Below are 14964 nucleotides of genomic sequence, written 5' to 3' on the forward strand. Positions count from 1 at the left end.
ATATACTAAAGTAAACTACTCACCATCCAACTTGATAAGACCATCCGTCTCCCCGAGTGAGTTCTTGGCAACGCACTGGTAGGACCCGAAGTCAGAGGTGGTAACGGACCTGATTTTGAGCATCATATACTTGTTGTAGCCGTTGTCGACTGAAACCGCTTCGTACTTCTCCCCTGAAACAGACAGATCTACACCTCTATCGCACTCCAGCAGTCCACAGATTAATATTTAAAACACAATCTACAGTAACGTCATGGATGCTCCTTAGAGCACCTCACGACGAAAGTTACGGTAATGCTTCTAGGGTCCTTATTTCATCTTCTAACGGGCCTTGTTTTTACATTTCAGGGGGGAATAAAGCTCATGAATCGCTGAAGAGTTGGGGTGCAATCTATGAAACTCCCTGAGGACGGTTGTTATTATATTGAGAATAGGGAAAGTAGAATTGACATTCAGAAGAAATAGTGTTATTCATTAATTGACCACCTAGGGAGTTCTATATTCGCTCTATATTTCAAATTATACATTAGGTATTTAATTATAAATGCAAAGGGAGTAAGATGAACTAACACGTCATTAATGTTGTAAAGCCAACTCAGAAGGGATTCAAATAGAACATCCTTTTACGTAAATGATGATTCTTAGGAAGATCGTATGGGTATAAAAAGTTGAATGACTGATCAATTTGTACGGAAAATGTTCATTTATATACTATCATTAAAACATACGGTTTGAGAGACTTCTTTCATCCTCCTCAAGATAACCGAAGTGATATCGAATTAATGAAAATTAAAGTAAATGAAAAATATTACATAGGTCTATGAAAATATTATTTTGCCGAGTTTTACTACAAAAATTTGAAACTAGAGGTCGTCTGAAGAATCAAAAAAGTTTCATAAGATTGATAAAGGCAAGAATAAAATACAAGTAAAATATAATTGGTGAAACCAATCGTCATATATAATCATCCTTCTGATACAAAAAAGAAATCCTCTCTAGTTTTCAATTGCTTGATTAAAAAGTTTATTATTCAAATATTTGTTTTTTATTTTGCCGATGATTTTATAAAAACTGTAATGGACATTATGTATAATAATAATATTAGAACAAAGTTTCCTTTAAAATACTATTCGAGTGTTTCCTATTTAATTAATGATAAGTTTTAAAAGAAAATACTAAAAGAAAAAGAAAAACTGACAAGGGGAGGCTATGCACGTGGTATCACCGATTTCAATGAATTTTTTTTTTATCATACTAGGTCGAAAAATATTAGACTTTTCGGTGTGTCTCAGTACGAATCTCTTCATCGCCTTTAAAACCTACTATAACGCTTTCAAGTATTAAATTGACCCATAATCCACGGGAAACCAATTTTATTTCATTTCACACTATTTTTTTCTCTTTTACTCTTACTCAATAATTTTACAGCACGTTTTTCGAAACACAAGAAACTTGGCCTATACAATGACCAAACCATTTTTTTTTTCTTTTAGCTTAAGTCCTCCATTTCAGGACCTACGCAGCCACAGAGTAGGAATGTCAAGATTTATTTCTCGAGGTCGTCGCGCAATAAATATTGACCAGCCCAGGTGGGAATCGAACCCACAACCTTCTGAACCAAGCGCTCTGGGACCAAAATGAAATTTTGACTATATTCACTGGAAGTGAATGCCCTTTAAATATAGGTTTTTCCACGAGTGTGTTATCATTGGCCCGACAAAGGACTGTGAATAAAATTTACAAGTGTGATTTAAGATTAAAAAAATCTTTCGCTATTGGACTTCTTGGAGGGCCCATATAATAGATTAATCAAACCATATATTTTTAAATAATATAATATGAGGCAATCCATACCAAAGGTGATGTTTGCGTATGCATATACTGACTGACCTCTCGGAAACATTCCTAATATCATAACATTTATACTAGAATATATAAACTAATCTAATTGCAATTATTGATATTGAGATATATATATATATATAAATAAAATAAAATTGAGAGATAAAAGAAACAGAAAAAAATATACACATTTTAATTCGATAACGGTAAGTGAAATTAATTTATGTGAGAAAAATGCAAACAAATTAAACTATTTATATGTATTCGTACATATTTATTTTCTGAAGGTAATCAAACCATATTTCTGAATGAGAGTTTCATCAACTTTACAATGGGGCATTCGGAACTTAATCCTCTAGTTTTTGAATGATTACTTCTTAATAAGAAAAAACTTGACGAACTGTTTTTTTAAGACACATGTAATTCTCTCCGATATTGTAGAAATTGAGGTCATGATCTGCATCAACGCTTTAGGACCTTTTTAGGTATACTGCAATCATTAAAAATATTTTTCAGGATTAACGGGAAAAAGGCAGTTATACAAATTGTTTTTAATAATGAATGGTTTTGAGCATAAGATTGTGGGTTCGATTAATTTATTTCTTAGCAAATCCACAAAATATTTCCCCAAATTCACATTCTTGTTAGAATGTTAAAAAAAATAACACCATTTTTGTGTATTTAGGGGTTAAGTCCAATCAATGCACTTACACAATTTTAATAATTAATCTCACCTTGGATCAAATAATTGTATCTATACATTATAAACTATTATTAATAAATTTTATATTTGTCGAATTAGCTGTTGTTATTTCATCAATATAATTATTCATGTTAGTGTAAATTGAATCAGTAGGATTTAGTAATTATTGTATTGCTTAGTGTTAATAGTTTATTTAGTTAATTAACCCCCCTAAGGCTGCATATTGCAAATCGCTATAATTAATTAATCATTATATACACATTATCAAAATTTAAAAGAAAAACTATGACTGCTTCATTAATAATAAAAAATATAAATCAGATAAAATCGGTCACTATTTATTAAATTAATAATCAGAATTAATAAAATTGACGTAGCTCTGCAATGAAACTGAAAAAAAATTATATCTACATTTAAAAAAAAAATAAATGCAAACAATATCAGTTTAAAAATAAAGAATTAATAAAGTTTGATTATTCTCACAGAGGATACGTCTACTATTAGTTAAAAATATTTTCTATTAATAAAAAAAAACACTTAAACGCTTATCTTAATCAGATGCATACCTTATTAGCGAGACAAAATTAATTGAAAAACTTTATATCGAATTAAAAGTTCTATGAAAGGTCAAGATAAAACAATGTGGTCAATATCTTGTGGTGATAAAACGTATTTTTTTTTTTTTAAATTATCGAAGTTTAATATGTCATTCAGCATTTGGTGATTCAAGTAACACCAAAAAGACTGAAAAGTTTAGCAATGCTATATATTGCCCTAAATAGAAAATTTAAATTAAAATCAGAAACAGCTATTTTTAAAACAATTCTCGGGCCACTGTTGAAAAAATTACTATCTTCTAAAAATGGCTTTGTATATAATTAGGGGTGTCTTTTGTATGATACTATATAAAGTATAATAATCGGAAAAACTTGAGCGCTTTTAAGGTATTGTCAGTGCTGATAATTATGCGATATCAGATCAGGATTTGATGTTTGTTGGTCCAATACCGAATCTTCTAAGAAACATTTTAACTCACCATGGCTGCAATGTCCAGATCTTTTCCAAGGCTTCATCTCATTTATTGCGGGCTTCATTCACCTCCGAGAACTATTGTCCGATATTTTCTACCACTTCATGCTTCTGTTATATACATATATATACAGGATAGTTTGTTCCTGAATTAACTTTATTAATTTTTCTATTTAGGAAAACATAATATATTAAAAATAAAAAAGAATTTGGATTTTGATAATATTTATAATATGCTATAAAAACACTATTCCTCAACTTCACTTTAAATTTGGATCAAAACAGACGAACTTCTTTGAAGTACAAGTGTGCCGAGAAAACTACATTTACGGATTTTTATGCGAACGGAACGGATGAAATAAAATAATTACTAATTTAATCATTTCATCAATACTGGATTTACTGTTCGATCGATTAACCACAAACAGGATTTCAGACAAAAAGAAACTAAAAGAATAAAATATATAATCTCATATATTTATTATATAATATCTAATATGAAGAAAACAAAATTTTGAATAAATATGAATACAAAGGAAGTGAGGTAGCAAAAAGTATGATAAAACCAAGGTTGTCCTTTTTTAGTGATTATAAAGTAATGATAATTATGGTATCTCATAGTATCTATATTTTCGAGGAGTGCAAAAAATATGTATTTTTTCAGTTTTATTTTAAACAGTTTGTTTAAGTATAACAGTTGTTATCGTTCTGTAATTAATAATAATCTGGAAAATTTTGTTGTTTTTTTTCTAATTGGGTATTTTTCGCAGACATAGTCTTTGATTCAAATTAGTTCAACTATGTGAAGCACAATAATTATCTGAAAATAGTTACATTCGTCGATATTTAGTTTTTATCTTTATTAGTTGCTCTTTTAATTTGTACATCATTTTTATGATGTAAAATATTGCTCCATATCTTATAATTAGAGACTGGATTTTCGTGGAATTGCATATTTTCTTCCCTAACGTCAAATTCCACCAAACCTCAACAGTAATTCGAATTATCGAAAAGACATTAAAATAACACTAATTTTATTTTGTACGTTATGGTTTTTTCTTCAAAATTATGCTCGTTTTGAGTTTTTTCTGCACAAATGGCACATTATACTCTTTTTAAGCTTAAGTTTTATTTTATAAAAAGCTAATACTTGAAATTCTCATTTTATACAACTATAGGGGTATGAATTTAAATAATTATTCATTTTAAAACTTTTTAAAATTTAATTTATAGTTTAAAATTTATAAATTCTTCTTATTAGAAAAATATAATATATATGTAAATATTTTATCATTTTTGTAACCTACAAGTGCTTTGTTAAGTAATAATTATTAAGATTTTGACATCAGGGACCTGTTTCATAATGAAAGCTAATATTATTAGTTCATAGCACAAGCGTAGAAACTAGTATAATAATAATACTAATACTTATTTTCTTAATGATAGGGATGACTATAAGTTACATTACAGGAATTAAAAAATACTAAAGTATAGGTTAATATTGTACAAGTCTGTGTAATTTAATTAAGATAAATCTGCAAGACCAATAGTATTAATTTTTACTTTATTATGAAACAGAGGCCATATAGTACAACGTTACAATAACTTAGATGCTTTCACGACAGAAAATCAGAACATCTAAATGCGCCGTGGTTATAACATAATAATAGTGACGAGTTGTGTTTAGTGGCTGTAAGATTGATACTTCCGTTAATTGTTAAATTAGAATAAAATTATAAAAGATAATTAAAATAACACTTATTCCAAGGACCGTGGTATTCTTTAATTTCGACCAAGGTAAAATTTACAGAGAGAATGGCTTGATGACACAACTGTCAATCGTCAACACAAGCATCAGGAGAGGAGGAAGATAGCTAAAGTAATAAATTGTATGTTTTTTTTTTATTTTTAACCTTTATGTAATAAAATTTAAAACAAACCTCTTTCATGTCTATAAAAGCATTCTCCTCTTCTCTCTATTACAGATAAAAATTGAACAATTGAAGATTACATATTTGAGTATTAAAAAAAGTAATATTTTAATTTTTTTTTCAGAACCATTAAACCATATTAATGAATATCCGTGGTAGTATAGTTGAACCATTTTTATAAAAATATTGGTCACTTTTATTTTATATTTAGAGCCTTAAAGGACATTAAGGTAGTTAATACACTATATTGTCTTGACGACCAGCTAATAATTTCACTTTTACGATGGAGTTTATCACATTTTTCATTTTTGTACTTGAATGTTGAAATTTATTATACAATTTTATCTTTTAAATAGACTAAAATCATATTTTTATTTAACTTTTGTAGTTATATTTTTAAATACACAAAACATAAAATTATTTGTAACAAGAAAATATGAAATGTACTTAAGCGTGAATATTAATACATCTTTTTAGTAAGAGCTTCTCGCATATGATAGTTCAAATATTTAAATTTTAAATGTTTTTATACTTGATAGTGTTGTAATGGGCGTAAAGTTTTTCAACTATAGTAATACATAATCTTTTTTTTAAATTTATATAAACTAATTGTAAAAGAATTGACAATGTTCAGTTTATGATTTTAGAAGTTAGGTTTCACAATGTATAAATATAGGTCCGATGTATAATAAAAGATAATTTAAGTTTTAAGGGTGTTTAGTTTTCCAGAAGTTGTTATATAGAAGTGATTTTTATTATAATATTACAGAGAAATAATAAAAAAAAAAGAAATATGAAGAAGTATTGTCATCCGATCGGACATAAAACTCTATTAGTAATTTTAGAAAATGAATTAATTACAGTAGAGATGTACATATAATTCTGTTCGTTCAGAAAACTTATGTCGTAGAAAATTCATGGAGTTGGGCAACAGTATCATTAATGTATGGCAGAAGACACTTCCAAGTTGTTGGAGATAAATAGTACATCTGAGGAACTGCTAGGGAACAAAAAGCTTTTTTTTTAATAATTTATTTATTGTTATTTAAAACTGTATACAAATATATACAACAAGTAAATTTGCTGTAGGTGACATGATATAAACATGTAGATAATCTACCCACTGATAGAACTCTAATAACATTTCTAGAGGAGAAGATCTTGAGGCCATCTTCTTTTCAGACGCCTAGGAGGATTATTAGGTAATGAAGGAGAAACCAGGTTAAAAACAAGTGGATTTGGGTGGTTGAGAATCATCATGTCATGGAAGGAATGGTATCTGGTTCTGGCCAAATCGGCAACATATGGAACATTGAGTTCTTGACGGATGACTTGATTTGTGACAAAGTAAGGAGCATTAAGGATTTTACGAAGGATTTTGGACTGTAAGGATTGGATTCTGGAGGAACTCGATGGTTTAGTGGAGCCTCAAAGCTCAACTCCATATGTCCAGATAGGCCTTACAATAGTCATGTAAATCAGTATTTTGTAATGGATTGGCAATTTAGACCGTTTGTCTAGTAAATGTTGTAACAGTCGGAATCAACGAGCAGTTTCTTGTCTGTTTAGTCTTGTATGAGGATCCCATGTCAGTCGTTTGTCCAGATGTAGTCCTAAGTAACGGATCTGTTCGACAGGAATAAGAAGGGTATTATTAAAGGATACTGTAGGGCAAGATGCCATGGGTTTACAACGAAGGGTAAATGTGATTTGAAAATAAATCTGAAGTCCGAGGAATTACGGCGAAAGTGTAAATAGGCAATGTTCCTATTGAAACAAAAAAAAGGATTTTGCGTACAGTTTAAGAATGTATGATATTGTTAATACGTATAATACTCGAAGGAATGTATGATACTGTTAATACGTATAATACTCGAAGGAATGTATGATATTGTTAATACGTATAATACTCGAAGGAATGAAAGACATTAATGGGATCGGACTTATTAGTGGTATTGTTGAATTTGAAACACCTGATTACTATATGTTATATAAGCATCAGTGTAATTAGTTTATTTAGAGTCAATTATTGTGGTGTTGAATAATAGTTATATTAATGAAATAATAACTGGGATCGGAAGGGACATGTTCTTGTTGGGAAGTTACTATCTAGGACAGAGCAGTATAGTATCAGATAACCCGAGACTGCGGTTAGCTGGATTCGATGCACGGCTCTCGGGTTATGTTTCACACTATATCTTAGCCCGGGCCTTGAGTCTGAGTTGTAAGCCGTCGGTTTGCATCTCCAGTATCTATTTCTTAAAGTTTCTCGGGATAGTCCAGTATTTTTAGGTCTAAATCATAGAAAGAAACAGACAAATAAAAATATTTTTCTCGTCGTTATATGTCGTTTCTCAACAAACCATAATACCTACTTCTCAACCTATACTAACATAATTTGATGGTCTTTGTATCTCTTAGTATGTGTCATTTCATGACCGAAGATTACAGAAGTACGCTGATATATTCAATGCCACATTTGATTTTTTCATGATTCACTCACTTGCTCTTTTTCATAACGAGACTGAGCTACATTGCTTATTACAAATCAGTTCATGACCTGCAGTGAAGATTTTGATTACCACCAAAGAAGTATTTTGATTCAAAGATAAGCTAATGGGTTATTGGCATAGGCTACACTAGACTATACTACATTAGCTGGACTTATAACAACACATTATGTCATTTTTGAAATATTAGCTTTAAACGGGAAGAGGAAACTTAAAGATAGTTAAATCGAGAAATATTTAAAAAGAGCCTGAAATTGAAAAACGGCGTGAAACCCTACGCACCCTACCATGGAGAGACCTTATTTATCTGACTTTTCAAACAGACAATCATAGCGAGTATGACATGCCACATTCTCGCAAGAGACCATAACACATAAAAAGGCAATTCTTCCAGCCTTTCCGCCCCACTAAGACCCCCAGAGAGCGGTGGTCCTGTATTACTTTTGAAATATTTACTTAAAACGGGAAGAGAAGAGCTAAATGCGCACAACAGTGCTTCCGTGCCAAATCCAAATAAAACATAGCTAAATCAAGAAATATTTTAAAATTTGCTAGATTTGAAAAAAAAAATCAGGAATGAATAGTATAGAAACACGGTATTAGTGGCAAGGAAGGATTTTTTTTTTTTTGCCAATCCTAAGTCCAGAATGCCTGAGCATCCGCGTAAGTAAAGACGGCCTACACCATTTTAACTTTCAGGGTGTATTCTACAAATTGAAGTATATATGAAAATTAAAACATTATTATGGGAGAATTTCATATAGAAAAGTCAAATTCTTATTCAAACTTTATGTTTTTAACACTTATTTGACATGGGAAAATTTTAATTTTTTTATCAAAATGTACATCTGTATAACAAAGCACTTTAAGTAAACGTGATATATTTCTGAGTCAGAAAACTTGAAAGTATTTTATGATAGAATCACCTAATCACCTAATGGTAGCACTGAACTGGTCCCGTGAACATCTCCTTTCAAGACTCCCTTAAGCATTATCAGGTATAGTTTAGAATTAAATGTTCAGAAATAGTGGGTTCATCTGAGTGAGGATGTCGGAATTTGAGAAATTATATCAATTTCGGCCCAAATCAGCAACAAAATGAATACAGGTATTTATGGTTGTTTGTTTGTAACGTGATATACAGCATTAAGGATGTCACAAAGGGTTTTGGATTTAAAGGATTGGATACGGGAGGAATTAGATGGTTTTGATGAAATCCACATGTTTAAATAGGTCCGATAATCATAGTGTATATGAGGTCTTTTTACTCGGTACTTGGAGAGTTTGTAGCGTTTACCTAGTAAGTGTTGTAGTAATCGGAATCTATGAACTGTTTCTTTTCCCTTTAATCAAGTATGGGGATCTGAAATAAGTTTCTTGTCAAGTTGGATTCCAAAGTAGTGGATCTGATTAACACGCGTTAGTGGAACAAAAAAAAAAAAAATAGGGCAGATACAACGGGGAGCAAAAGTGATCTGGTGGGATTTGTTAGGATTTATTGTATTTCTCTTGTTATGACACTATTCTTCAATGGACGTTACGTGCGACTACTGAGTTTGGGATGCAGGATTTGGGTCATTGTTTACAGATTGATATCTGTATAAAACATATAGAGAATTAGACCTAGGATACCATCTTGAAGAACACCGGCAGACTGAGAAAATACTCATTCCTCTTGAGTAGGCCAATCTACTTTACAGGTCTATGATTGAGAGATTGGAACAGATTAATATGAAATATGTCGGAGGAAGAAATTGACGGAGTTTAAAAAGCAGTCAGTACAGAACGCTAGGCTCGGTTGAAGCTTGTTCAACGTCGAGAAAGACTCCCAGAAAGACGTTGGAAAATTTTGCAATAAACAGAACAACATGAAGATGTAAAATATAAATTTAGTAAAAAAAAAATTTTTTTTTTAAATATATCAATTAAAGTATGTTAATTTTAAATATATTAATTTAATTCTTAATTAAATATATTAATTTTTGATTGAATACTTTTCATTTGCATTTTTAATAATTATTTATAAAACAAATTCGACATAGAAACTAGTTTATTCAAACAATTATTATAAATTATATTCAGTACGACTCCACAACAAATCATCACAATTTTTATTCTTTTTTTTGGTGATTAAAAACGGTAATAGCACTCCTGCTTTGTTTTCACTCTATATAATGCTTTGCTAATTTTTTTAAAAATGAATTCCACTAGAGATATGGTACCTCTTCCAAATTATATCATGATTTGTAAAATGAGAAGTTGTTGCTAGCTTTTTTGAAATAATAGTTATCTCCGAAAATAAATCAAAGTTAACAGTGTCATTGTTGCTAAGAAAGTAATTAGCAAATTTCCTCATTTATGCTTGATCTTTTGACAGTGAAATTAGATGTTTGGCGTAGTAAAACTAACTTTTATTTGTTTACATCATTAAAAAGGAATATAAAAATGATTTATAAATCATTGAAAATTTATGGAAATAATATTATTGACAAAACCGACGGTGATTCAATGGAAGCTACGAATGATTTTCCACCCAGTAATTGGTTAATCTCGTTTCAAAGGGGAAAGAGATGATCGGACCGTAACATGGAGGAAAATATCTGGTTGGATGGAGGGGGCTGCCTGGGTATTAGGAAAAAAAAGATGGGACCTAACTGGATGACGGATCGAGATTAAATTAGTAACTGACAGAGCTAGTAGCTACTCTTCCCTTCATCCTGGAGAAATGGGAAAATATGGAAACCGGTCGCTGGAGTAGTATGTAGCTGGAGTAGAAGCATTTACAAAACTGAAATAATATTCAAATGTTAGTTGATAATAATAAATTATATCGGTAATCATCTAGTTTAATGAATGAAGAATGCGTTAACTTATAAAATATCGTTACATTATAATTAACTTAATATTCAAATATGAAACTCAAACTGGAGGCTCGTTACTATAAACATTAGGCAATAAAAAATATAAATAAGAAACATCAAATTAGAATGTTTTATTCGATAATTGTTGCAAAACATTAACAACCTTTATGATTTATTAGACCGTTCTTGGCTTTTTAGTATTGTTTTTTATTGCTGGCGCACAATATTGTTGATACATTATCGGTGGCGTATTTGAAAATTTAACTATCTTGGGTTTTGTCGCACGTTTTCTGTTCTTTCCGAAATGCCAAAAAATATACCACTTAATTAACAACCTCACTAATTAGAAATATACGAATTATAGACTTAAATCAAAAATAAAAATTACATGAATTTTCACTCTGCTACCATAATTCAAATCCACTATCCTAAGACATTTTCATATACGCCACTATGGCATAATTTTGACGATATAATACAGCTGTTGGCATGTTTGTATTAATTCTTACAACATATTTAGTAGCTAGAGCATGGATATGTGAATTATGAGAAATACATGATGTTATTAAAAACTATTTAGTATATGTTATTGATAACTATTAGTCTAACTAATAATCGCAAATATATAAAGCATGGATTGGAGAACAAAAATAAATTCTTATAAACAGAAAAAATCTGGAACTTTCACTTCACATTTCATTTTAAGTTTGAATTTCTCCTCGCTAGTTTCAAAATCAAAAACATTTCTTACCTACTATGGCCACCTATCAATACATTTTCATTTCTAGGTTAAGAAAGAAAAAATCAGTTCTATGCCTTTGTATTGTGATAAGAACTATGAAAACACGAGAACAATTATTTTTTACTTTAGTTAATAATAAAATTTTGTCCCAGTTTTTATTAATCCATTGTTTCTAATTGCTGAAAATAAGAGATAGTTAATACTTTATATAAATAACATTAAAGGAACTTTAGAGAAACATTTGTTTCTTTTTAATTCGGTGTTTTGTTCATGCAGACTATTTAAATCAAGATAATTTAAATACCACAAGATTGTACATAAATAAGACAAGTTTAACCTAAATCGGACGTCTTGGTGAAAATGGTATTTCTGGTTAAGTAAATTTTTGCAGAAAAGTACGACTTTTTATTTCTGAAGTGAGCTGCTCATACTCTCACACACACACCCACACACGAAAAGTCCTTCTTTCTATAGCTTTCCGAGACATTAACGCAATTTCTGTCCACATTTAACAGCTATTAGCATTGTGAGGTTACCATCATTAGATACTATTTATCTAAGTCACTAAAGTATTGTTTTTTGGCTGGATGTAGAATAAGCATAGGAATTTTAGATTGTTTATCTTTTAGAGAAAACAAAATATTGGCGAAAACAATGAGATTAAACTTGTAGTTATCTAATAGTTTAACTAATAGTTATCATCTTTAGCTGAGATTCTTGTCTAAATTAGTTGTAGTAAATTAGTAGTAGCTGAGTCTTCTCGGTCTAAATTATTATAAAAAGCCTAATGAAATAAAAGAAAGTAATGGAGGAAATCAGGGATCCCCATGCCACTGCAGACAATTGGATGACTAGCCAAGATGATAGGTGACATATACCAAAGAAACAGAATTTCTTGTTTTATAAATGTACAAAAAGAGTAAAAAAAGGAAATACATCAGGAAAGCTAGAGGACAATGGATCTTCTCGTTGGAACAAGGATCCTAGAGTGCCTGGTTCTGAAGGTTGTGAATTTGGTTTCAATATTTATTTTGTGGCAACTCCGAAACATAGATCTTCAAATTTCCATCCTGTGGCTGTATAAAAATAGTACAAGCCTAAATTACTTCGATTCTCTTCCAGCTCTCCTAGTAAATTAAAAGAAATAAAACGATCAGTAAAACCATGGTCGACATCCTACCGCAACAGCCGCAGGGAGGAGGTTGCTCTGGCCCGCTTGAGAATAGGTCATACTCTCCTCACGCACTCTCACCTGATCAGAAAACTGCCACCTCCAACGTGCAAATATTGTCAGTCCATTCTTACGATTAGACATATTTTCGAAGAGTGTGCTCACTATTTGCCAACAATAAACAGGATATGACTAACCCCAAATTTATCTGAAACTCTCGCAGATGAGGAAGCTAAAATTACACGAGTATTTCAATTTTTAAAAGCACATCACCTTCTTTATAAATTATAACTCCTCTTCGATTTTTATGTTTTTTATTTATTTTTCTATTTTTTTTTATTTTTCTATTTTTTATTTATTTATTTTTTTTTTACTTTTATCATCCCATAGGCGTTGATGACCAGAGGGTTTTACGCCTTTAAGCAACAATAAACAAACAAACAAACTTCGATTCTTAAAAAGAACAGTAATAGACCACCTGATACTCACAGAATATGGCTACCACGAGTAGTATTTACACATGGCTAGGGTTGTAAATGTTGTATAGGCTCCTTCAGCTATTAAGAAGATATGGACACTTCTTACTCAGCCAAAAGTTTACCTTTTGAGGGTATTAAGAATCCATTAATTGGTACCTAATAATAAATATTCACCAAATACGTAAATTCCAAAACTGGGCTGTCAGTAAACAAATGATAGTCCGGTTAACTTTATTGACAATTGTTGACTATCAAAAACAGAAACAGTATACGGATTAGCAGAAGGCGGAGATGGGATATTTACCCCTGATTTGGTTAAATATTCCAACTGCGCTTAGCCTCGGTCTTCAATGGAGGGATGTAAGCCTTTTGGACTTCCCTTATTTGAATATCGTTATTTCGCATCATATGGTGAGGAAGGGTATTCAAAAACGACCCGCATTCATTTTGGAGACGACTAAGCTGGCTAATCCGATTAAATGAAAGAGGCGGCGCAGTTACAAGAAGGACAATGGACGATGTCAGAGCGCTCAGGGGGCGGGGGTATATTGCCTCGACATTTAATAGTCATAACACCCTGGGACGCTAATAGCCTGTTGGCCAATCTAGGGCTATTCCTGCCCACGATTATGCAAATTTGGCCCTGCTAAGAATAGGTTTATTTACAGTTCACAATAATGGCATGTGGTCTCATCACATTACGGAACGTATTCATGTGTCAGTGTTATTTTTCTTCTCTTTTAGTTTCTAGATCTTTGGACCCGAGGAGGAAGGAAGTCCAATGAGTAAGGCACTATATTACTACTGGGTTTGAGTCTGGTCTTGGCTGACAATAATTTATTTTTTTCATTTCAGCCGTATCTTTCAAGGTTTGTTATGGTACAGATAAAAAAAAAAATAGGATGGGGCTAATGATATGAGGAATATTTGTATTTGAAACTTGGTGGCGGCTGCACAAAACAGGGACTCCAGGCGACTACTAACGAACCCTGACTCGTTTGCTCGTTGTAGAGGTTAACAACAACAACAGAAAGGACACAATATGGCATTGTAAAAGTAAAATGGCTGATGATTTTCTATGACTGAATATAAGCTATGACTCTCAGAAGGCTGTAAAAATAAATTTTTACAAATTGAAATAAAAAATAAAAGATGAAAACAATAAATATTAATGTCTACCAAAAAAAAAAATATTTTTTTTAACTTTCACTTACTTATAAATGGAATATATAGTAAGTGAAAATATAGCGATCGTTAAAAATTTCGAATCTGGATGATTTTTCAACGAATACCTGATTTACAATCCTCTGGATCCAAATGAATGTCTTCCAAAATGGTGTTTGTGTATGTGTGCCTAGCTCAGAAAAGAAAAGTTGTACAGAACTGGTACTAGGTATTTTAAATAGGCACGTAACTGGGGTGTGACAGCAGCTGTTTACTAAAATTGACATTCTGGATGTGTCACTTATATATCATCGATTATACACTTTTATTACTATTATATCCAGAGCGGGTTTTATTTTTTGATTAAACTCGTCATATTAATGTATAGTCAATCAAGCGCTCATTAATATCCACTAGGTCTAATCCTTATTTAGATAGTTTGACATGCGTAATTGTATGCGTAGTTGTATGCGTAATTTTATAAATATCTTTCTCTGAAATGCTGTTAAAGCGCGCTACTTTGTCCTTGGCG

The 14964-nt window shown here is 31.1% G+C and overlaps 1 protein-coding gene across 1 annotated transcript in view; it reads right to left on the reverse strand.

The window, feature by feature from the left end:
* LOC106691434 (uncharacterized) overlaps positions 1–14964 on the reverse strand; it is a 52577-nt gene that overhangs the window by 21943 nt on the left and 15670 nt on the right. The window contains exon 3 of the mRNA XM_014437202.3: positions 24–204. Within this exon, the coding sequence (XP_014292688.1) occupies positions 24–204 (181 nt within the window). The remainder of the gene's footprint in view (positions 1–23; positions 205–14964) is intronic.

The sequence above is a fragment of the Halyomorpha halys genome, unplaced genomic scaffold (assembly GCF_000696795.3).
Source record: "Halyomorpha halys isolate HHAL.00 unplaced genomic scaffold, Hhal_1.1 Scaffold2351.1, whole genome shotgun sequence".
NCBI classification, from domain to species: domain Eukaryota; kingdom Metazoa; phylum Arthropoda; class Insecta; order Hemiptera; family Pentatomidae; genus Halyomorpha; species Halyomorpha halys.